The sequence below is a fragment of the Haliotis rubra genome, unplaced genomic scaffold (assembly GCF_003918875.1).
Source record: "Haliotis rubra isolate DU_JTF1 unplaced genomic scaffold, ASM391887v1 Scf341, whole genome shotgun sequence".
In the NCBI taxonomy this organism is placed as follows: Eukaryota; Metazoa; Mollusca; class Gastropoda; order Lepetellida; family Haliotidae; genus Haliotis; species Haliotis rubra.
This window is the reverse complement of record NW_025767015.1, coordinates 568,776-591,521: the sequence shown is the minus strand read 5'-3', so window position 1 is coordinate 591,521 and position 22,746 is coordinate 568,776. Positions and strand designations below refer to the sequence as shown.

The following is a 22,746-nucleotide window of genomic DNA, read 5'->3' as shown; positions in this document are numbered from 1 at the left end:
AATTATAGGCGTAAACATTCCCTCTGGATTATGGTTGCCTTATTCCTGTGGATTCCACAGACACATACAGAATGGAAATGAATTTTTTTAACTTAGTCATAGCTATCCCTAGTGGTATGCTTAAAAGAGTTATGCAGTTATCTCCCTTTGCTGTGACGTCACAACATAGTTGTTGAAAACCTCTCATAATTTTTCTGTATGGACAACACAGAAGACGTGTTTACAGAGTGGAAGTGTTTTCAAAATTTTCAAAGAACTACAAGACTCCCGGTCAGTAGTGTCGCATTGGTTGATATTTCTGACCATCGCATTCTATATTTTGTACATATTGCTTGCGTTTTATGTTACTTTATTGAACTCTGCTTTTCCTGCCAAAAAGCATATGTCACAAGCGCGTATCTGCACATGTTTTGTCTGTGCCTCGTGCTTCACGGGTCCTCCCTGTTCTGTTTTTAAGATGTTCATTGTGTCTATAACTTTCCATGTAGTCCGTGTTCCCCATGGCGTTTCGACCCATGGCCACGGCTACTCAATCTGTTGATCTGTCGGCATCCATGTGGACAAACACAGACACAGCTGGCTATCCATCTCTCCCTGCTCTTTTTATAACGATGTTCATTGTGTCTTTGACTTTCCATGTAGTCCGTGTTCCCCATGGCGTTTCGACCCATGGCCACGACTACTCAGTCTGTTGATCTGTCGGCGTCCACGGGACAAACACAGACACAGCTGGCTATCCATCCAACCGTCCCAGACGAGACCACGGGTTGAGGTCTGTCTGACTGGTTCATACTGGCGTCGGGTATGGTTCCATGGCTTCGGACCTTCCCGTCCTGCCACCCCCCTATGCTGGGGACCCACGGGATCCCTCAGCCAAGCAGATCTTCCGGCCACGCCGTAGCCACGGCTGGTCGGTGGGCTGTAATCACGGGATACGTCCCGGATCAGCCTGACACGGATGTCGTCAAGGTCGACGGACGGCAATCATTTTTTGCCTGCATGGTGGGGTTGTAGCTGCAACAGCTGAACGGCAGCGGCAGTGGTTGGGACACGCCCCCGGGGTCGTAAGCCGTACAACTCGTATAACGCCGGCAAGAGCCATAGTCTAGAGTCTATATTTTGTAGACAGTTGGGATGCTTTATAGTCTGTACTCGGGAAGTCGAGTATCAACCATGGAGTGAGCGAAATAAGTTTCACGCCTCACTGAGCAATATTCCAGTTTATGGCGGAGACCTGTAATTCATCAAGTCTGGACCAGACATTCCAGTGATCAACTAAAGCTTTGATCTACACACTTGGTGAGGTGTGGTGACATTGGGTTTCACGTCGTCCTTGAGAATATTTCGCTCATATGACGACGTGCATGTGTGTGAGTGTATGTGCGGCTGCTTGTACTAGCCCAGACTTCAGCTGGGTTTATAGTGCATGCCCACTGAGATACCATACTGCAATGAAGCATGAATACCCCACTCGGACACATTATACTGACTCCGAGGTGCCCAGTCCTTGTTGTACCCATTAATGCCGAGCGCCAGGCAGGGACCAACAAGTACCATATTTTAACGTCTTTTGGTATGACGCGGTCTGGGATCGAACCCGCGACCTTCCGCTCTCCGGGCGGACACTCTAACCACTACACTACGTAGGTGGTTTCTATGCACTTGGGATACGGTGACACATTATGTTACCCACGTCACCACCCGATCCCATTAGTCACCTTTTACGACAAGTTGATGGGTCTCACGTGCCATCTCTTTGCCATCCTTCTCTGATTAATGGCATTTGCAATTCTCACCTTAACTCCTGGTATAAGGGACTCGGGGGTTGTCGATCTTGTCTCCACTCGACAATCTGTTACGCTGGCATTGTATAAGGTAGCTATAGATTTTCGTCATCGGAGCTTATTACTTCGTCTACTACTTTCCTCTTAACCAGTTACAATGCTACTGGGCCTTTAGTTCAGATAATCTAACTTGGTTTCTATGCGCTGACTGCTCAGTGCTGCTTATATACCTGTCTTACTTAGTTTTGTTTGTCGTTATTAAACAATCAACATTTGTTGTCTTAATGGAAGTTCCAAACTGACGTTGACTCACAAAACATGTCCATGCCTCCTTCTCATATGACACTAGAGAGTCATGACTCCTAATATTTTATGCCTACGACAAACTCTGAGTCAGGTACTTGTCGATCTCGTCTCCACTGGACAATCTGTTCCACTTGGCGTGGTACAAATGGATATATATTTTTTCATCATCTGAGTCTATTACTTTGTCTACCACTTCGGGTATTCACCTGTTCCATTGGAATCTACCTCCAGCCATGGCTTCCAAACAACCCGGTACAGTTGTTTAAAGTACTCTGTATCACATACAAGAGTCTAAATGGCATAGCACCAGAATTTCTAATCGTTTCAGTGAATTGCCCCTTCAACCACCCAGACTACTGCGATCTGGAAGCAATTCTTATTGAATACTCCTTCTTACAGACTGCCTTGGCCTCTTATTGAGAATGCTCTTTCAGTGGTTGCGCGCCATCACTGTGGAATAGTCTGTTCCTCGCTATAAACTGTTTCCATGTTTTAATTGTGTTCAGATCACATCTTTCAACGCATCTCTTTCACTGTACTATTACCTCAAACCTCACTTTGTAGCGCTTAAGCATCCACTTTGTGGTTGGATTTCGCAATATGTAAGTTTTCATTATTATTATTATTATTATTATTACTGAGTTAGCAACACCACAGCTATATTTGAGGCCACGGTTCAAAATCAATCCGCTGTCCCATGAGGCGACGGCAGTTCAGGTAGCACATGAGTCGGACCAGGTGACGGCCAGGTGAATGAATCAGATAACGGGGATGTCACATGTGTTTTCTTGCCAGAATGCACTGTCAGCTGAGCGCTCCATGGGAGGCACGGGCAATATAACGTTAGGTTGGAAACAAGACTGATATCCAGTCACTGAATACAGGCAAGTGTGTTTATTCAAATTGCCTGTATATAACCCAGCAGGGTACATGGGTACCTGGGGTGGGATAAATCATGTGGCTATTCAATTTTCTCGTGCCTCTTGGCAGCATGGGTTATCAGGGGTAATAACAGGTAACATGTCACCACTTTGAGCATGTGCCTTGTACCTGGAAAAGGCGTGTTATAGGGCACATTTATTGTTCTACCAAGTGCCTATTATCCCTCTGCATTCTGACGGATCTTGGAAGGTGTATTCTGTCGTTAGTGTATTTTTTCATCATCCTCATCTCCCTAAACACGCTAATGGCATCTTCCGTTGGTCTACCTACTTCTGCCATGCTTTGCGACCTTGTGTTCAGCTGGGCCCCGTCTCGCTTATAGCAATATACGCAATGTGGCGCAATTTCGCCAGCGCAAAGGGGGCTGGGAACCAGCTTGGGAACCAGCTTAGACCTTGTGTAAGCTACAATATAACGAATTATTTCATTGGCTGATAAATAGTATTTACTGCGGACTGAATGACGCTGATTGGCCGAGAGCTCATACATTGTAAATGGGTGCTGTAAACATCGTGTTGTTAGGTTGTAGAGTGTTACGGGTGGACATGAGTTTACTCATGGGTTTAATCAACGGCGCATTGATTAGTGATATCTTTTTCTTTGAAAGTACGTTTCTTTAGTCATATGACGCGCCATTGGACATGCATTGAAAGAATTTTATGCACCATGTGGGACATTATTCTCTGATCTCATGTCTGCGTTCACTGTACAACGTGGCTGGACAATTCAGTCACAATATTGTAAATACGAAGGCTTAGCATCCTCGGCTAGGGGTATTGATAGACAAGCCCATGTCAACCTTGATAAGATGGGGTTGTTTTTCCTCACCAGTGCTTCAAATTGATAGGGATTTCTCACACCTGTCCTCGAAATTATCTCAAACTTTCGTTCACATTTAAATCACGTTCCACCTAGTCCAAGGGAGTTTTAGGTTTTAGCCCATGCATGCTAGATTGATATCTTTTCATACGGCGGTTGCCTTGTCTTGGGAATTGGGTAGCTTCCTCATCCAGGTTTTGAGGATTATATGGCACTTAATCAAGAATCCGCGGTGGTCATGTCAGCCCACGAGGGATGCTTGCCCACTCCTCTTTGGATGTTGTTTTTCAGGCAGTTTTCCGATGCCAATCACACTTGAGTGTTTGTGTTAGACCATTCGTCAGCAATAGTACCATCTCACCTCCTCACTGGAGATAAGAATCTTGCAGAACAATCCAATGAGGAAATTGTTTCACCAATCTCTGGATATTTTTCATTGTTCTGATATCGATCCTCCATTTTTTATGTTGAGGGGACTTCAGATTTCTTAGCGGATTTCTATCTTTATCTTAGTGACGTTAAGACACTGACACACAGTCCTATGGTGGACTACAGATCAGCAATCATTTCTGTTTAGGATATACAAGGACTAGCAGTGGTTCTAACTGCTTGCTCTACAAGCCGATTAGATCATTCCAGTTACGAATTTTTTTTAATTTTTTTTTCAGCTCCTAGTCCTACAAACCTTCCCAAGTTGGCTTTATGTCTCATTCTGTAGTCCCTCCAGAAGTCTTCCAAACCTAAGTAGGAAATTCCTTGACATTTCTTCTCCTTAAAAGGTGGGTTTCTACTTGTCATTGCTACAGCTCCCAGTTCCAGAATACCAGACTTTTTTGCCATAGACTTTAGTCAATCACCTTTACAGGAGGCTATAGATGGCTGTCATGTAGAACTTTAACAGTTTTTTTTCTTGCCAAGAATCGGGCATCTGCTAGCGGTCTCTCATCCACAGAGTATACCAGATTCAAGTATTCCCTACATCTGCCTCTAGATCAGACAGTACTAGAGTCCTGTGACCTCTTCGAGCTCTGAGATGATATCTCCAGCGTACTCTCCATATCAGACGTAGTTGCTGCTGTAAGTTTATCTCATGCAAGATCTTGATTGCATATTATATCGTCTTGGCTTAGGAGGACCATCACTTTTGTTTACCAGGACTGTGACCCCAACTTAGTGAACAATAGTTTTCCCTGCATGAGACCAGGGCCTGGATGTCGTCAGTTGCAGCTTGGGGGTCCATTGCAATAGATCAGATTGTTGCTGCATGCCGTTTGAAAATATCTAATCCCTACACCAATTTACTTTTGCGAAACGTCATTCCATCCTTAGAGAGCCTACAGACAGCGCCTCTCCTCCACCTGTTTTTCCCTTGAGGGGGAAAAAGAAGAGGGAAGGGGGGTGCAGATATATCCAAACTCAGCAGTGGTTCACTGTTTTGGACTGAGGGAGGAAACAGGTTAACAGTAAACGGAAGGATGAGGATCTTTGAAGAACCTTATCTACTAATATTTATCACCAGTAAGTGGAATTATTATATCCGCTGCAGTTTATTACTCCAGTTAAATAATCTACGAGAAGACTTGAAATCACCTACCAGAAGTGACGTCATGAACCGGAAGTGACGTCATCAAACAGGAAGTGATGTCATCAAACAGGAAGTGACGTCACAGAAACCGGTTAAAATGAGAATCGGTCAAATAGACTATTACAGAACCGGATATGAGGTCTTGGACAGGAAGTGACGTCACAGTCTTCTCCAAACACCAAATATTTCTCCCTCACGAGTATGATCCTTCCCTTTAGGTAATTGAATACTAGAATATCCAGGGAATGATCTAGGTAATCAATATAATTACATTTCATCACCTAAGTCATAGTTATCCTAGTTGTTATGTCGTAGACTATAACGGGATAATTAGTGGTATTGCTGTATTCATCATCTGCATAAACCCTCCTTCCTTATGTGTGATTCTGGCAACCATAATCCAGAGGGAATGTTTATGCCTATAATTAGGAACAATTACATGTATTGTTAGTAATTATAAGTAAACTTACCTCTGGATTATGGGATTTAGTGCCCGCGCCAACCTCCTCACGGGGAGATGCAGAAGATGTTAGTTTTCTTCAGAAAAATTATGAGAGGTTTTCAACAACTATGTTGTGACGTCACAGCCAAGGGAGATAACTGCATAACTCTTTTAAGCATACCACTAGGGATAGCTATGACTAAGTTAAAAAAATTCATTTCCATTCTGTATGTGTCTGTGGAATCCACAGGAATAAGGCAACCATAATCCAGAGGTAAGTTTACTAATAATTACTAACAATACATGTAATTGTTCCTGATCTTTGTCCTGCAGAGTATGTTAAATGGCTGAAAGAAACCATGCAGAGCACTTTTCAGTTTGCAAATAAACAGTTAGGTAGAGTTGCCAAATTACAGAAGAAAAACTATGACTCTCCATTGTAATATAATTGGTTTACCGGTATTTACTGGTTCAGACATGAAAACGATACGTATTGCGATACGCTGATTGAAAACCGGTATTTTGACTTGCATTCGGAAAACTTCGTAACACTCGAAAATCTTTGGATATTTCCTTATTTCATGATGATGATTTTTTATTTTATGATGATTAAAAGTTGTTATTAAAGCTTTATCAAGCATAGTTATTTTGTTGAGTTTTGCTATATAAATCAAGCGTTAACTCGATTCATATCGCAATATATCGCAATATGAAAATTCTCTGCAATACCCACCCCTACTCAATTGAAGGCACGGACATTCGAAGAGTGCTCTTTTGTCTGGAGGTGGTATCCTCCAAAGGCCAACCAGAAATTAATGTTTGGTTGAGATGGTCCCTACTTAATAGTGGGGCAACTATCCCCTACTACTTACAGGATACAAAAGGCACAAGATAAACCTATTGTGAGTGTACATGTTGACCAGCAAAAACTATATGAGGGGATTCCATGTCCAAGCAGCTGGTTGCACCAACCACAGCATGACTCCAGTCTACAGGTATGGATACCTCACAATTTGAGGAGGATTTGAGAATGTCTGTAGCTACACAGACTCGGGCGGGATGGACTGTGAAACCGTAAATAAGGTTCAGTCCGAACTAGAAAGGAAATGGGTGATCATCTAAGTGTGTTATTGGGTTTTGCTAGTTTGTTTTAAAGAGGCAAGCTTGCATGATTTGTTTCTAATGTTTTGCTTGTCTTCTGCATGACTGCTCTGGGAAGAATCTTCCCTCTCTGCTTCAAACCTCTGCTTTCAGAATATGAAACTTGAAATCTTTGTGAAGGTTCAAGAGTTAGCAGACTTTGAGGAGGGGGAGAAGGCCCATCTGGCCAGAGGAAGGACAACCCTGTGCAGTATCAGGTTGTGGCAGTGGTCTGAACAAGACGTATTGTGGGATGGTCGACCACTGGGTCAAGTTTCACCGTCCCCGACACAATCTTCAACAGTGCTCTTCCTGCAAAAACTTTTCCAAAGAAAAAACAACGCTGAGGAGCATGCAGCCAAACATAGTCTGCCGGGGAGAGTTACTGTAGTTATGAGGAATAATAGACAGTTCCAAGACCCAGGGACATGCCTCCTTCCTCGAAGGGATCTCCTTCCAGCAGCTTGCCAACTAGCCCGGGATCAGGAAGCTCAGGCTAGGGCAGCCATGCCTCGCTTTCTTGTTATTCCTGTTGATTGTTACCTGATTGTTTTATTATCTTAACCATACTCTATATTTAATTTATTAAATTGTTTTTGTGTAATTAGTTTTTCTCTTATTAGGGAGATTGGGTGGAGCAAAAGGGGACTTTTGACTTTAACGGGGGATAGTGTGGGTGTCTCTCGGGATTTAAATCCTAAATAAATATAATAATTGCATAGTGGGTGGGGTAGTTAGCATGTACACCAAAACATTGTAATAATGAAAATTTTTAAACTTATCCTATCTCACAGTATGCACTTCCCTGTCTACTTCGACCAAGGCATGGAAATGTGCTGTAGGCTAAGTTGAATCAAATGTTCTGGCCTCTCTCCCGTCTGATCACTCCCCTGCTCCTGTAGGTGGACCTGTCAATCATCTCTATAAAGCATGCTAAGTGCTCAGATGGTCACACGAAGTCCCACGTCTCAACATTCGAAGCGAGATCGTCCGTACCAAACAGGCAGCCATTCATCACCATCATTGGACGAATATTTCTCGATGCAGCATCGGATTCCTACCTCAGCGAGAATTACGTTGGTTATCAAATTACTGCTCTCTTTAATTATCTCACTCATTGACGACTACTGCAACAGCCTCCTGACCAACATCTCCAAAGAACAGATCACCCGTATACAACATATCCATAATACAGCTGCAAGAGTGATCTACAAAACTTCTAAATTTGACCATATCTCCCCTCTGCTATGACAAGTTCACTGGCTTCCAGTTGCAGCATGCATTGACTATAAAGTCCTTGTTCTTACCTATAAATGTTTTACCAACAGTGTTCCTTCATATTTGACAGAACTCCTCCAAGCCTACTGCCCACAAAGGACTCTAAGATCACAGGATAAATTTTATTCTCAACCCATAGAGTGAAAACTTCGACTTTTGACAAAGAACATTCTCTTTTGCTGCAGCATCAAAATGGAACAATCTCCCAGAATATCTCAAATCTGCCTCCAGTCTATCATCTTTTAAATCTCAACTAAAGACCCACTTGTTTCAACACAACCTTTATAATTATGGTTTTCTTTTAGTGCAAAGAGCACATTTATTTGCAAATTTACACGCTCAATAAATGAATGTATTATTATTATTATTATTATTTCGACCCTAGACTTCAAGTCCAGTGTCGGGACAGGATGACTCCCCCCACTCGGGGAGTGAACTTCATACTTCGCCATCACAGTCTCGATTGACAGTTCTAGTGACTTTTTCTCAAACACCTGATACAGCATTGTCAGCGCCTACTGGCATTGTGTGTCTATTTTTCTGGATTGGCAATTAAGTTATCTACAATGATTTATTGTAGTGCGAGTTTGTGTATGGCAATCTCTCCAACTCCAGTGATGATATCAAGTTCAACAATCCCTGTTAGTTCGGCGTTTGCCGCCTAGTGCACCGCTTCCATTCGGTGTTGTGCTCTAGTGCGCCGATAGTGTATGGGTCAACTCTTTAGCCCAGTACGTGGCTTTCAATTGGATCAACGCTTCAGACCAGTGCTCTGTTTTCGATTGGAACAACGCTTCAATCCAGTGAACTTTTTTTCAATTGGAACATATTATCATATTTAAATGCATTTTGAAACTTCATAAAAAGCACACGATCTGCTTATACTTATAGTAAATTTATAACATGACTGTAATATTTAGACATTTTATAGATTGCCAACATGAATCATATTTCACACACTCACCCTATGTGCGACCTAGTGTACACTTGAACAGCAAAAAAATGATTCTGTTAAATGCTACAACAAATCAATATAAAACAAAATGCAAAGATTAAAATTAAAACAGACCAAAGTTATAGCAACAATGTCAGGCTATTACCTTGTACAAGGAATGTATCCATCAATATCCATATAAAGGAACGATATGCCATTCACCTTCAGCTAACAAAGAATCCTGTTCCATGTCATGTGTCTTTTAACAGTCTAATATGCAAAAAAGTGATCTATCGTTTCAGGTTTTTCACATTGGTGTATACTCTCATTGGTCACCCAAGATAGCACACTTGCCAACTAATTGCATGATATCCGCCATTCTTATAAAAAGTAATTTAGTTAGCCAATAATGAGCAATCAATCAACGTATTGGGGGTTAATCCTTTGAAGGAAGGACGTTGTTTTTGCACAGGCACTTTACAACAGGGTGTATACAGTATAGATTAGTAAATCTACATATTTAAACAATATCTTTTAACAAATCCGCTGTGCAAGATTAAAGTAATTAATCAATCAGCATGTTATCAGTTAATCCTTTAATCGATGTTGTTTTTTTTAAAACTCAGCTGATTTTTCCTCTTGCTGCACTTCCATGCACATATTACATAACATGTAACACATTTGCCACATCAGACGAGTATTTACTCCAGACATGAGAAATGCCAAACGGGAACCTTCTGAGTGGTGTTACCACTAATTATACCTGTTTTATGAGCTGACTGTTAAGGAAACCTGAGAGCGCCAACACAATAAATGAAGACAGAAAGCCAGTGTGGAATTCAAATGGGCGCAGTGAGGATGGCGAGGACGTGAAACCCACACGGGCTAGCGAAGCATTTGCAGACCCGCACGGGTGTGCACAAGTTGGTCCGGCGTGGCATGGCAGCCCAACTGCTGGGAAAACTCAACACTCCCCCGCGGAAGCAGCAGGTGGGAGCTTTGGGCTCCCGCTGTAACAGCGGGTACCGAGTATCCAGGTAGAGCAAGCAAGCAGGCTGTAATGTAGAGGTGCGGAGTCCCGCTGGTACCATGCCAAACAGCCCCGCGCCACGGATGGGTGAGGGCTGCAGAGGCGCATGGCTGCCATCCACACTGCTTAATGTGCTTAGTGTGTGGCTTTTGGACACCTAAGATGCAGGTAAAGTAAATCGAGATATATAGTATCAAAAAGCAGTTTAGCTGGTGTAGCGCAGAGGTCATTAGAGCCTAAGTGGATAACCACGACTTTTGGTTGTGCCTCCTGTACGATAAGCCTATCGATGCAGGTATGGAACTGGGCCCATCGCATCCCCCCTTTGACCAGTCACTTGCCGCTGTTTGCAAATTGCTGACCTGTCTCCGTATGATGAAGCAGCCGGGCCAAGTAGCTGAACCCGATGAACCAGGCTGCATCTGAAACCCGTGGAGATAGTTGTAGGATTTTGCATAACATTTTGCCCTAACGCATGTAAAGATCATAGGATGGATGGTATGCGGATATATGTCCGGTAAGCCGCCGACTTCCAATGCCCCAGTTCCTGGATCTGTTGTGAACTGACGCCCTGTAATGCTGCTGTGGTGGCGGCCCCTATGCGGAAAGAATGTGAGGAGTACAAACTAGGGTTAATGGGCTCCGGGATTGACGCCAAAGCCTTTTTGAGCACCGCCTGAAAATGAAATTTTGTTAGAGGGGAGCTGTCAAAATGAGTGAAAAAATACCCCGTACCGGTAGGTCTGATGCAGCGGAAACGCTGCACTGCTGCGACAGGACATAATGGGGAGTTCGGCAATGCCTGAATGGTGATGTATGCTCCCAGACCATCCTGATCTGTTTTGGAGCTCCGCAAATGTACCTGTATGGCTGATAAGTCACCTGCGACAGTTATGTCTGAAAACAGGCAAGCTCTGTTAGTGATGTCCTTTGCTGAGGCTGCTACCAGCTCACCGACTCTGAAAAATCCAAAGAAAGTCAACAAATATGCGGCAGCAAACAGCGCTACCTTGTAGGACTGGCTGCAGACCAAAGGCAAGGCGCGAATGATCTCTGCAAGCAGGTGAGTCGTTATTGGTTGTCGAGTATCCTGTCGATGAGATAATCTAGACATACCTGAAAGGGCTTTCTGAACAAGGAAGTGGTGTGACACATCACAGATATTATGCAATTTGTGGAGTGCTGCCAGCGCCGATACATATGACCCGGCTGTGGCAGGCGACCTACCTGACACCGATAAATAAGCAATGAACTGCAGCCATTGGTCCAGCGGTATAGGCCAAAGAGACGGTAAACCAAATGCAGCGCGGAATTGTTCAAACACTGTCATTTGAATTAATGTGTTGATAAGAAATTAGCCATGAGGTGAGGTTGCAGACTTTGATTGGTGAGGGTGCTAGTTCAAGATTGGCGGGTGTTGCTGATGGGGTTATTGTTGGCATGCGCTGGAAATGTGCCATGTTTGGGCCTAGAGCCTTTATGCTGAAAGCAGATACTGGCTCCATGCCCCCTGCTGTCGCATGACTGGCACTTGTGCACATAGTTGCAGTTCTGCCTTCTGCAACCCTGCTTGTTGAAATCCCAACATACGGATGCAGCAGTGTAGGCACTCTGGTTATGGTTATGGTTATTGCTAGGGGGTCTGTTGGCAGATTGCAGGGGGTTGACGCTGGTTGGGGAGCATTAACTCAAGCCACAGCTGACCGTCAATGGTGCCCCAAGGCCGTGTAGGGTTACGCTCCATACATTGTCTGAATTGAATGTCGTACTGTGCCCATCAATCCCCCGCGAAGCGTGCCGCTGCCCCTCGTACTGTCTCCATGTATGCAAGCAAATGCTGCACAATGTTCGTATCCTGGTGCTTTTCAATATAAATACTTATAAAGGTATTGAAAGCTGACGTCCACTGGCCTATGGTCAGTGGCCGTGAGGGTTGCTGCTTAGGCCTAAATACCACCTGTCCGGAGCTGTCCAGCTCCATAGAAAAATTAACGGCTTCCTGTGACACATCTTTTTGGGGTGGCAGCAATTGGCGCAGGTCTATGAATTCCCCCTTATGTATTTTTTCCCGTATAGACGCTCTAACATGGGAGCCAAGGTGCTCGGTTTGCACATGAAGCTGCTGGTAGCCAGCGTGGGGGGGAAAGAAACGCTGCTGGAGTGTACGAAATCATGGACGAAATCAAAACAATGGAGAGGTTAGAAATTGGAACGAAACGGTAACGCAGCCCATAACACCATTTAGCTAAATATTGCTAAATGTCAATAAATTCATTAACTGACGAAGTGAATAATGACAAATAACGTGTAGGTTTACCACCAAACAGTGGGTTGCAGCATGGAAGTAGTAATCACTTTATTGCTTGCAATTTTAATTGCCTGAAAAAACTGTTGGGGAGGATACGAACGGAATTTCATAGTTGCCTAATAAATACATATAAGCATTTACTGTGTACTTAAGTTCAAAACTGTATGGGGGTATGCCAAATATTGTCCCGTACCCGTGGGGGCTCTGCTTTCCTCGCTAGCTTCCGGAAGATACAAGAATCTATTTCGCATGGACAATTGTCCACCAATTTGTCAAGGAGGCATTTGTGTTGCAGGCGTCAGAAGAAGCAGTCGTTGTCGTACAGGTTTTCTATGTTTGAGATACAGGAAGGGATCTCTATTTCTTCCGGGACCTCAAGTGGGAGTCGCTCCTGGGGTGTACAGTCTATCTCTTTGTTTTTCCAGAGAACGCATTTCTTGCTGCCAATGCAGTGGTCTATGGGGCCGCACTTGCATGTAGAGTTGTGAGGCAGTCAGTGCATTGGTTGTGTCTGTCCTTGGGTCGTCGGCAAGAACGATTCGGATTTTGCCCGCTCCTGGCTGAAATTGGTTGGGCAGGTAGATGTAGACAAAATCGACTATTTTGCCGTCTTCTACGAATTGGCGAAAACACAGCAAACAGAGTTAGAGAAACTGTCGAGGGATCGTAAAGTTGTGTCCCGATCGCTTAAGGATTTGTTTCTCTCTGTCGAGAAAGCAAGACATGGGGACACTTCTCTAGCAGGGTCTTGAAGCCTTCTGCCATGTCGGAAGTTGTCTTTGGTTGTGGCTCGGCGACTAAACTACCTCGGATTTGTGTATATCTGGCTTGCGATATGTGGTACTTCCTCTTCGCTTCCCGAAGGGACAAACGACCAGATCGGATCTCGGCACAGACTTCACGTGATAGCTTGGTTCCTGGCATTTTTTGCAGTACACCCGTATATCTCTAATTCAGTACACTTGTGTTGGGACACTTTTTGTCTTCCGGACTAGTTTTGTGCAAAATTCTAATTTGTTTAGTGGCTGTGGGAGCCAAATTGGTTATTTGGATGCTCCTAGGTATGGTGTACCCATGCGTCACAGAACTGCTATTTCCTATACTACTAGCCTCTACTCTTTGTATGGAAATCTTTTATCTCTTTCTATTACAGGGTCTGTGACATAAATAGTGTAAAAAACCCTGAAGGTATTTTTGTACAACCAGGGCCAGTTAATTTTGCAGCACATAAAGGGGTTCATGTTCAATCCACATGCATATCACTCATAAGGATATTTTTGCCTAATAATGTACATGTGGTAAGGCTGACATTTAGTCTCAAGACATTGTCAGTGGCAATTTTAAGGACATATGAATACATGAACTAGTTGGCGATGGAGTGTCAGAAAAAATGGATATTGTTGTTGATGAATAACGATCCCTTATACTGTGACAATCTCTCATGAACTGGCAATCTCTCCGGACATTTACAGATGTTCGGCAATCTGGTCAACTTCAGCAATCCCTCGAGAATCAGCGAACCAACCAAGAACAGTGATCCCTTGAACTGTGATGATCTCGCCTGAAATGGTGATCTCTCCGGGCATCTCCACACATTCTGCGATCCTATTAACATCCCTCTCAGTTCAGCCATACTTGACGATTACGACCCAGTCCGCAGCTGCACCACTGACCATCAGTTATGACTTACCTTCGGCGAACCGAACTGTTCACTGATCCACGTTCGATGAACCCCTTTGTCACAGCCACTGCGTCTCAGCCTTCAAACCTGATGTTAGCTTTGGCGAAGCTGTCTACTTCAGCGATCTCGCTCATCTCTACCTATTCATGGCAAGCTACTAGAGCGAAACCTACCTGTCGCTTTGAAAAATTCTCAAGATACACAGCCTCACCCTGACATGGACATTAACTTGATGGTGCGAGCCATGAAAATGGCTTTGTATCAAGAACAGCAGCCAGATACTCTTCTGAATCAGAGTCGTATCTCCGAGTTCGTCAATCTCACCAGTTAACATTCAAACGAACCTCCTTTCCTTCTCCCACATATTCAGGGTACCTGTCTATGCCTGAGGGTAGCATCGAAATTGTAGATACAACATACATGTTAGCATGACAATCTACAATTGTTTTAAAGCAAGACCCCAGATAATCTCCTATCTACTGTCACCATGAAACAGGGAGACTGCTCCATAATTACGCTACCTCCTCGTCCCAGTATAACTCAGATTGTGGGACCTTTTTGAGTGAAGTTTAGGAATGAGGAATCTACATCCAAATGGTAAAAGTTTAAAACAAGAATGTAAATCATGAGATGGGTTGGATAAAATTTAGTTTGTAGACATTAAATCATGATTTTCATACATGTAACAAAGTGGGTTGAAATTCATGCTGACAATTTTTGAACAGGTGGTTAAAACTTTTTGCAGTTTGTTTTTGTTTTGGAGAGAAAGGGCACTGAACCAACATTAAATGGAGAACAGTAAAATAGTTTGGAAACAGCAGTTCTAGAAAACATTCAAAATGGTATTGTCAATTCTTTAAAGATCTGAGCCTCCTCATAAAATACATCCCTTGTTGACGTTCCTTGTATATAGCCACAGCATTCTGAGAGAAAGTGAGTTTACTGTCTAGGAATGATTTTGCTACTTTACTTGAATTGAAATGTACTGAACGTAAAAGGTTCATTGCCCTAGGCGGCTTCAACATACGCTTTGACTGTTCAACAAAGACTCAATCTGCAAAGCTTGTAGAACTGTTGGACTACCATGACTGTGTTCAACTGGTCACAGAGACGACACATAGACAGGGTCACATCATTGACTGGGTGATATCCAGGAAGCACCCTTTGCTGTGTGACTGACGTCAAAGTCCTGTATTTGCAGTTATCCTGAAGCTGAATGAATCAAAGTGTGAAAGTCTTCTCGTTGGTTCTCAGGATAGAAGGGTTCAGGCAGGAATCCGTGAATTCCACTTTGTCGGCTGGGGTCAAGAATATCGGGTCACTCTCAACTCTGATCTTTCACTCGAGTGTCATGTCAACAAACGTACCAAAACCTGCTTTCTTGTCCTCAGGAATATTGGTAATGCTCGCAAGTGCCTGACAAAGAACTCTACTGCCACATTGGTCCTGGCGTTAATTGTGTCACGTAATTATTGTTATTGTAATTTCCGTCTGTATGGAGAAACTAAACAGCAGCTTAACAACTTACAATGGGTTCAAAATGTTGCAGCAAGGATAGTTAGACTGACTGAGAAATCAGAGCACATCGCTCCTGTTCTCCATAGCCTTCACTGGGTCCGTATAAACACCGTATCACCTACACATTCCTTTGTCTTGTCTTCCAGTCTTTGTCCGGTCAGGCTCCTACCTACATAACTGATCTGATTAAACACCCACACGCCAGCAAGACCTCTACGTTCACAAACCAAAGCCCTGCTCCATGTTCCCATGGTAAAAACATCCTGCTATGTGGAGAGAACATTTGCATATTCAACCACTGAAGCCTGGAGCTCTCTGCCCCAGTTCCTTTAAAGAATCATTGTCATCGTTTAAGACCGAACTCAAGACCTTTTTCTGTTCAGACTTGCCTTCTCTGTGTAACTTCTGTCATCTCCTCTCGGACATGTGCGCTTAGAGCATGTACTGTGCATGGATTCAGCGCGTTACAAGTGGACTATTATTGTCCCTATTGTAGTAAGCTTCAAACCTATGTCCATACTTCTCAGTGTCAGGCTTGCAATTCTGCACAATGTGGTCCCTCGTTTGACCTAATAGGATTTCTTGTCAACATGCCGTGCTACAGTTTCTCTTCAGTTTTGTAAATAAAGTATTCATAGCATCATATTCAACATTATTATATTTTAGTGATTTAAAAAGTTTACAAAAACTTTGTTCATTCTCCATGAATTGCATAACAAATTATGAGGATTCGCAATCTTAATTTCACCTTAATCAAGTTACTTTTTTGTTTAAAGTGAAATTAATTGGTACGTTTTCACTGCAAACAGACTATAAAAGCGACTGAAAATGCTTATTGTGCATAAATTTTGGTGAAGTAGATTTGTCATTGGACCATCTTGATGGAGATTCTTTGCTTCAATAGAGTACTAAAAGTTTTGATGTTTACATTATATTCAGACACCATAGCAAACCCAAAACCAAAATTTAAAAATATGTTTCAGATGTGTTGCCAAACTTCAATTATTAAGCTAAAGTAACATTGATATGGTTGTCAAGCCCATGTCGAAATGCCTTAATTTTATTTTAAGTTTTTGTTTAGTTATTAATTTTCTAAATATAATGATGAGTCTGTCATTGCTGATATATCATCAGTTAACTTTACATTTTGACATAATCAACAATGAAAATAATTATTTAATTACTACCTCCAACATATGATTGCCTTTTTCCACAGGTTTGGAATGGAATAAAGAATGACATGACAATAGGAGACATGTTGCCTTTCTTCCTTGTGGTCATCAAAATGTGACCCATGGGAGTTATCTCCCCTTACGTAAATGCAGGGACGACATGATTTTTCCTTGGCTACCAAGACAGGAAGGTACTCTGGCATTTTAGTTGGATGGTTGTGTGGGCCTAATCCTCGAGCTTGAGAGGTAGTATACTAAGACTTTTTATCATTGTTCATAATGTACAAAAGTCTTTTGAATATGTTCCTTTGAAGCTTGATAAGAGATCCCACATGGGCCCAGAGTTAATCCAACACAAGTAAGGAAGACAACCATACACAACAGAGACTAAATGTTAACTGTTAAGACAAATAGGCCACAAATTTGTTGTGTGACAACACTTGAAGCCCGATTTGTTGCTGACTTTATGTAAATGGTGGACATTTATTACATCATTTCCACTTAACGGTGCATTTTGATGACGTCACAATGACATTGTCATAGCATCGATCGCTTTTGGTTCATTTCTACTGCACAAGGCATGGATACAGGATTTATCCCTGAATGGATAATATCCAATCTACATTTTGAGGATTTGGACTCATGTTATGCAGCAAGAACAGTCCATGTATTTGTGGCAGTGCATGGAGTCATCCAATAGATGACATGCTTACCTTGTTGGGATTAACAAATTTGGTCATGTGGACAAAGCGTCAGTGCTGATGCAGTTGTGCAGACATGACAGGATTCCTTAGACAGACCTTTTGAACTGGGCACGTAGGAACAATGTTTAGCTGAAGGAGAAATAGTTCACTGGTAAAGTTGGAATCTTGCCCTGATGAAAACTATGTCTTGTGTAGGGACTGTCTCCCATTTGTTGGAAATGGTAGGAACCCCAGACATATCTTGGTCTTTTGCCAAAGGGGCTTCTAGGTACCTGGATATATGAAGTAGATGGAAATGTGGAAAGTTGACAATCATATGTGAAATGCGAGTCTGATGAATAACCAAAGAGCTATCAAAATTCTGTAAGCTATTGAAGCTCTCATCCTTTGACGGTGAAACATAGATCCTTTAGGAAGGAATGGCGTACAAGGGTGTGAGTCCTGCAGGTCTGAACTGATGAGTCAATCTCTTGAACACAGTCTCCTTATGAATTTGATCTGGAGCTTCTGGCACTGGTACCAGAAAAGACTTGCTAAGGATCTTGGGGCCTATTGTCATATTCATTTAGGTAAAATTCTTCTCAGGTGCAAGAAATACTGAAGAGGAAAAATCCTTGCTAGTGTCTGAGAATTGCAGATGCTGAATGGCCTTCTTCACTAATAATGTTCCAAAGCTAGGTCAGCAAGAGAGCTGGGTCCCTTTTCAGATGGAATATTTGGCATTCTGGTTGAAATACCAGTGAACGATAATGTAACTTGTATCCTTAAGACACTACGTAGAGGATCCAGCAATTGGATGTGCTCATGCTATCAGTTTAAAGCTGAGGGTCACTAATTTCTTTGTGACAAAAAAATGAAAATGAGTCGATAAGATGACTGAGATGGATTTACACCCATTTTTGTGTTACAGCTTGATGTTTAATCATATCATGTAATAATGCCATATCAACATATATATAGTGAAAGAATAAACATTTGATTTGTTTGAAGCTGTAAATGAAAGTTCATTTTGCCCTTGCATACGGTTACTGTATGTTGTCAATGTGTGTATGAAAAATTGTGAATACTTTATGAGTATAGTTCTGGAAACAAATGTGACGGATAGACGGTTGTATATTCCCTGCAAACTTAATTTGAGCAGGGCATAAGAAGATCATACTTTGCAAATAACCATACCTGAAAATTACAGATGGCAGATCATTGGTATGTACCAAACTAGGATGCCATGTGGGGCTGTTTGAGTACTGAATGTTAATCATGCTGTAATCAGTCAGTTCATTTGCAAACACAGGGACAGGTGAAGGAAGGATCTGCCAAGATCTGAACATCTAGTATGTAAGAGTAGAGTTTTTGTATGTCAGCAAGATGTTTGCCAACTTTGTGTACTGTCCTACATGATCACTACCCACAATGGAGTGTCCATTTGTACCGTCAGATGCTGACCAATCAGAATCCACTCCTCTCACACACAAACAGGCCTGTTTAACCTGTCGTCAAGCATTGGAGCACTCGAATTTGAGATCATGGAGAAGAATTCATTGGTCTTATGATAGTTGCTTTTATTTTATGTCAGGACTCATGTATGGAGAGACAAGGGTGCAGCTTATTGACAGCTCAACATACAGGATACTATACCATTTGGTGGAGGCTCTGTCATGGTATGGGGCTGCCACATTTTGATAGTCATTGCTTGACCCCAATGAGCAAGAGCTGTGACAAATCTTCTTCTGAACGATGCCATAGAAACATTGATTTGGTCTGCTCGAACCCCAGATCTAAAACCAATAGAACGCCTTTGGAATCAGTTGGAAAATAGACTCAGAGCAAAGTATCCTCCACCACAGAATCTTCATGACCTGACCCAGCCATTGCATGAGGAATGTCTCAGATTCCTGTGTTGAGGATTAGGTATCTGAGGAGGTGGCTTGCTAATGTGATCTGTGTTTTGGAAGACTACTCTAGATATTGGCAGAAGCTGGTGAAACTGTTCCTGTGACATGTTTATGAAATTGCTAACACATTTCTGCCTAGTTTTATCCGGCTACCACACTTATCTTGCCCCCATTTACATTTTATTACAGTCCCTCTAGTCAATTGCGATTAATGTTCTGAGAAAAATATTTTTTGGTTTCTTCTTTGAAAGAACACTTTGGCATTTGGTTTTCATCCCTGCCTCTCCTCTGGTGTATGTGTCGGTGCGTGCATGTGTGTGGTCTTGAATGTAATTTCATCTAATCTTCTGCCTTGTTTGATTATTGTTTTCATGATATATCTTCAGATACGACATGCAAGCGTAGAGCGTTTACTTGAGCGACTCACTGATCTCCGATTTCTGAGTATTGATTTTCTGAACACCTTTCTCCTGACGTACCGTGTGTTTACAACAGGGCACATGTTGTTGGAATCTTTGAAGAAGGTCTACAAGAATCCTGAAACTGGGAATCAAGAGACAGGAGTGATGTATGTATACCAATCAGAACTTTAGCCTTTTAAGCATTTACTTCTTACTTCTTAGTTTACATGTCTGTTCACCCAAGTTGATTTGCTAAATGTGAAGGTAGAAGTCGGCTTTTTGCATGTTGATTAAGATGCATATTGGTGATAGCATAAATGTATCATCAGGTTCATAAAATCAACACAACCTTGACTATATTGTACAAGAAAAATCTATACTTAGGGTAACCATATTACTTTAGACTTATCCCAACTCATAGTGATTGCTTATCTGGCATTTTTCCTGAATGTAGTAGAATGTACATCATTGTCCTGTGATTATTTCGAACGCTGTCAAGCAATAGGCCAACCCATGGTATGGTCATGTTGTTGAGTATGAGTCGCAGCATACTTACTTTTAAAGACACAATGCCATTTAGAGAGTGGTCAAATGTAACATATGTTATATGTGGGTCTACACTTTCTTAGTTAAGTACAGGTTCTAGTACTTTTGTTGGGTTATACAACATGTGTTACATTTGACCACTTTCTAAATGGCATTGTGTATTCATAGCATTCGGACATGGGAGCCGTGCCAAGTTACACTTATCAGAGGAGTACACAAAGTCCGTAGTGTTGACTACCAGTTGTCTGACTTCCTTTTTTGTGCCAGACTGTGAGGGTGTGGGTTCCAATCCCGGATGGGACTCAACCCATCAAAAGTACTAGAATCTGTAGATTATTGTCATCAGTTCAATAAATGATGAAACTCAGTGAAAATTGGCGAATTCTTAACAAAACTTTACACCAAAACGCAGCTGTTCACATGCACAATATTTGCATATGCTTTTTCAGCAATTTAATGCATGATCCTTGTGCAATTCATCTGCATAAGGTTTGCAGCTTATGACATGATAGTGGAGAAATTCATCTTCGATGTAGCCATACATATATAAATAACATATAGTGAGTGCTTTACGTGAGTCTAAACTTTTGATGGGTAGTATATGTTACACACTTGCTTTTCCATTAACCTTGCAATTTTGATTTAGCGATTCCTGTTTAGTGATGTCTTTGTGCTTGCATTCCAATTCACATGAGATTTCTAATGTGATCATGTGACTTACTGCTCATTATTTTTGTGTTCCACACATTTTTCATGGTTTATGAACACATTTTTCAAGTGGATCACATGACCTGAATATATCTAGTGTACTAGAGATATACCCAACATTCTTTCCTTATGGGAAACTGCTCATGATGTGTTTGGTAACTCTGATTCATAGTCCTTCCTTGGTTGAGACTGCAATTCTAGATGAGTATGTGAACATTCAGTCATGAGACTTAGGGACACAGACAAAGGCAATCTTTGTCCTTCTGCCAGTCAACCATCTTTTAATTTGAACATGAACAATGAAGCAGTGGTTACATTGTCAACTTAATCCATGAATCAGTTTCTGGCCTTAAGTAAAGCTCTTAACTCACACTGGAGTCATTACTATGGCTGACTGATCCCAAAGTTTTCTCTGGCTCTTTTCACCTCAAACATCAAGTTAAGAAAATCAAGTCTAACTGTGAATGCATTTACATCCAAGAAACAAAACAGTAGCCTGAGTACTTGAGTAAGAAGTGTGTCAATTTTTATCTTCTTTAATTAATCTTTTATTATATGAACTGCCCTTTCTACTTGAAGGAAATAGTCTGTAAAAAGTAAATATGAGCTAAATCATGTTAAGCATATTAAAACAAGAATTTTGAAAGAACAAATTCTAGAGGCATTATTAGTAAGAATAATGCTAAAAAATAACTCTGACAAACACTGTTTCTGTGTTGTGTTTGGTACATTACTAGCATTTGCCTTGGTATCACAAGACAATGTCAATTACAGTGGCGAAGAAAGAGAGGTACATGTATATGGTTTGAATGATGAATCCACTGTCAATCAGATGTCAACACAGAAAGATTATGGAACATAGTCTGGTGTAGTGTCATTTGTAAATATGCTAGTATAAATCTGATGTTGATCTAATTTTTTAAAATGTGAAACATTTACTCTTGTGTAAAATGAGCCAGGTGTAGATAGACGCTTAAAATTGTCGCATTGTGTTCTATCTGGGAATAGAGCTTAAGCTAAATTTGTTCTTTGAACAAATGAATGTTGTATTAATTGTATTGCCTAGTGATGGTTGATTCAGTAAATGCTGCCATTTGTAATAATATACAAAGTGTAATAATATGCACTTCAGTGGATGTGAATTAGCTTACTAAAGTACTGTGGGAAATAGAAAATAATTTTTTTTTCACATTTATATCTACAATTTATGTAGTAAATATGTGAAAGTGTGAAATATCTGTTAAACTAAGTTTGGCCTAACTACAGTCTCAGTGGTAGGGAGATAGCAAACGTAATAAAAGGCCTTTACTGAGGAGAGATTAGTGCAATGCGGGTTTTTTCAAAGTGGCTTATTTGGAACAGACCATGGCTTTATGCAAATTAGTGTGCAATGATATGGTATTACAAAGGACACTAATTAAGGTGTAAACATTCCCTCTGGATTATGGTTGCCTAATTCTGTGGTTTCCACAGACACATACAGAATGAAGTGAAAATTTTAACACTAAGTCATAGCTATCCCTAGTGGTATGCCCTTCCAACTGACAGAGTTACCT

At 41.7% G+C, this 22,746-nt stretch overlaps 1 protein-coding gene across 1 annotated transcript in view; it reads left to right on the top strand.

The window, feature by feature from the left end:
• LOC124284672 (ras-specific guanine nucleotide-releasing factor 1-like) overlaps window positions 1–22,746 on the top strand; it is a 1,084,942-nt gene that overhangs the window by 533,113 nt on the left and 529,083 nt on the right. The window contains exon 12 of the mRNA XM_046720776.1: window positions 19,922–20,103. Within this exon, the coding sequence (XP_046576732.1) occupies window positions 19,922–20,103 (182 nt within the window). The remainder of the gene's footprint in view (window positions 1–19,921; window positions 20,104–22,746) is intronic.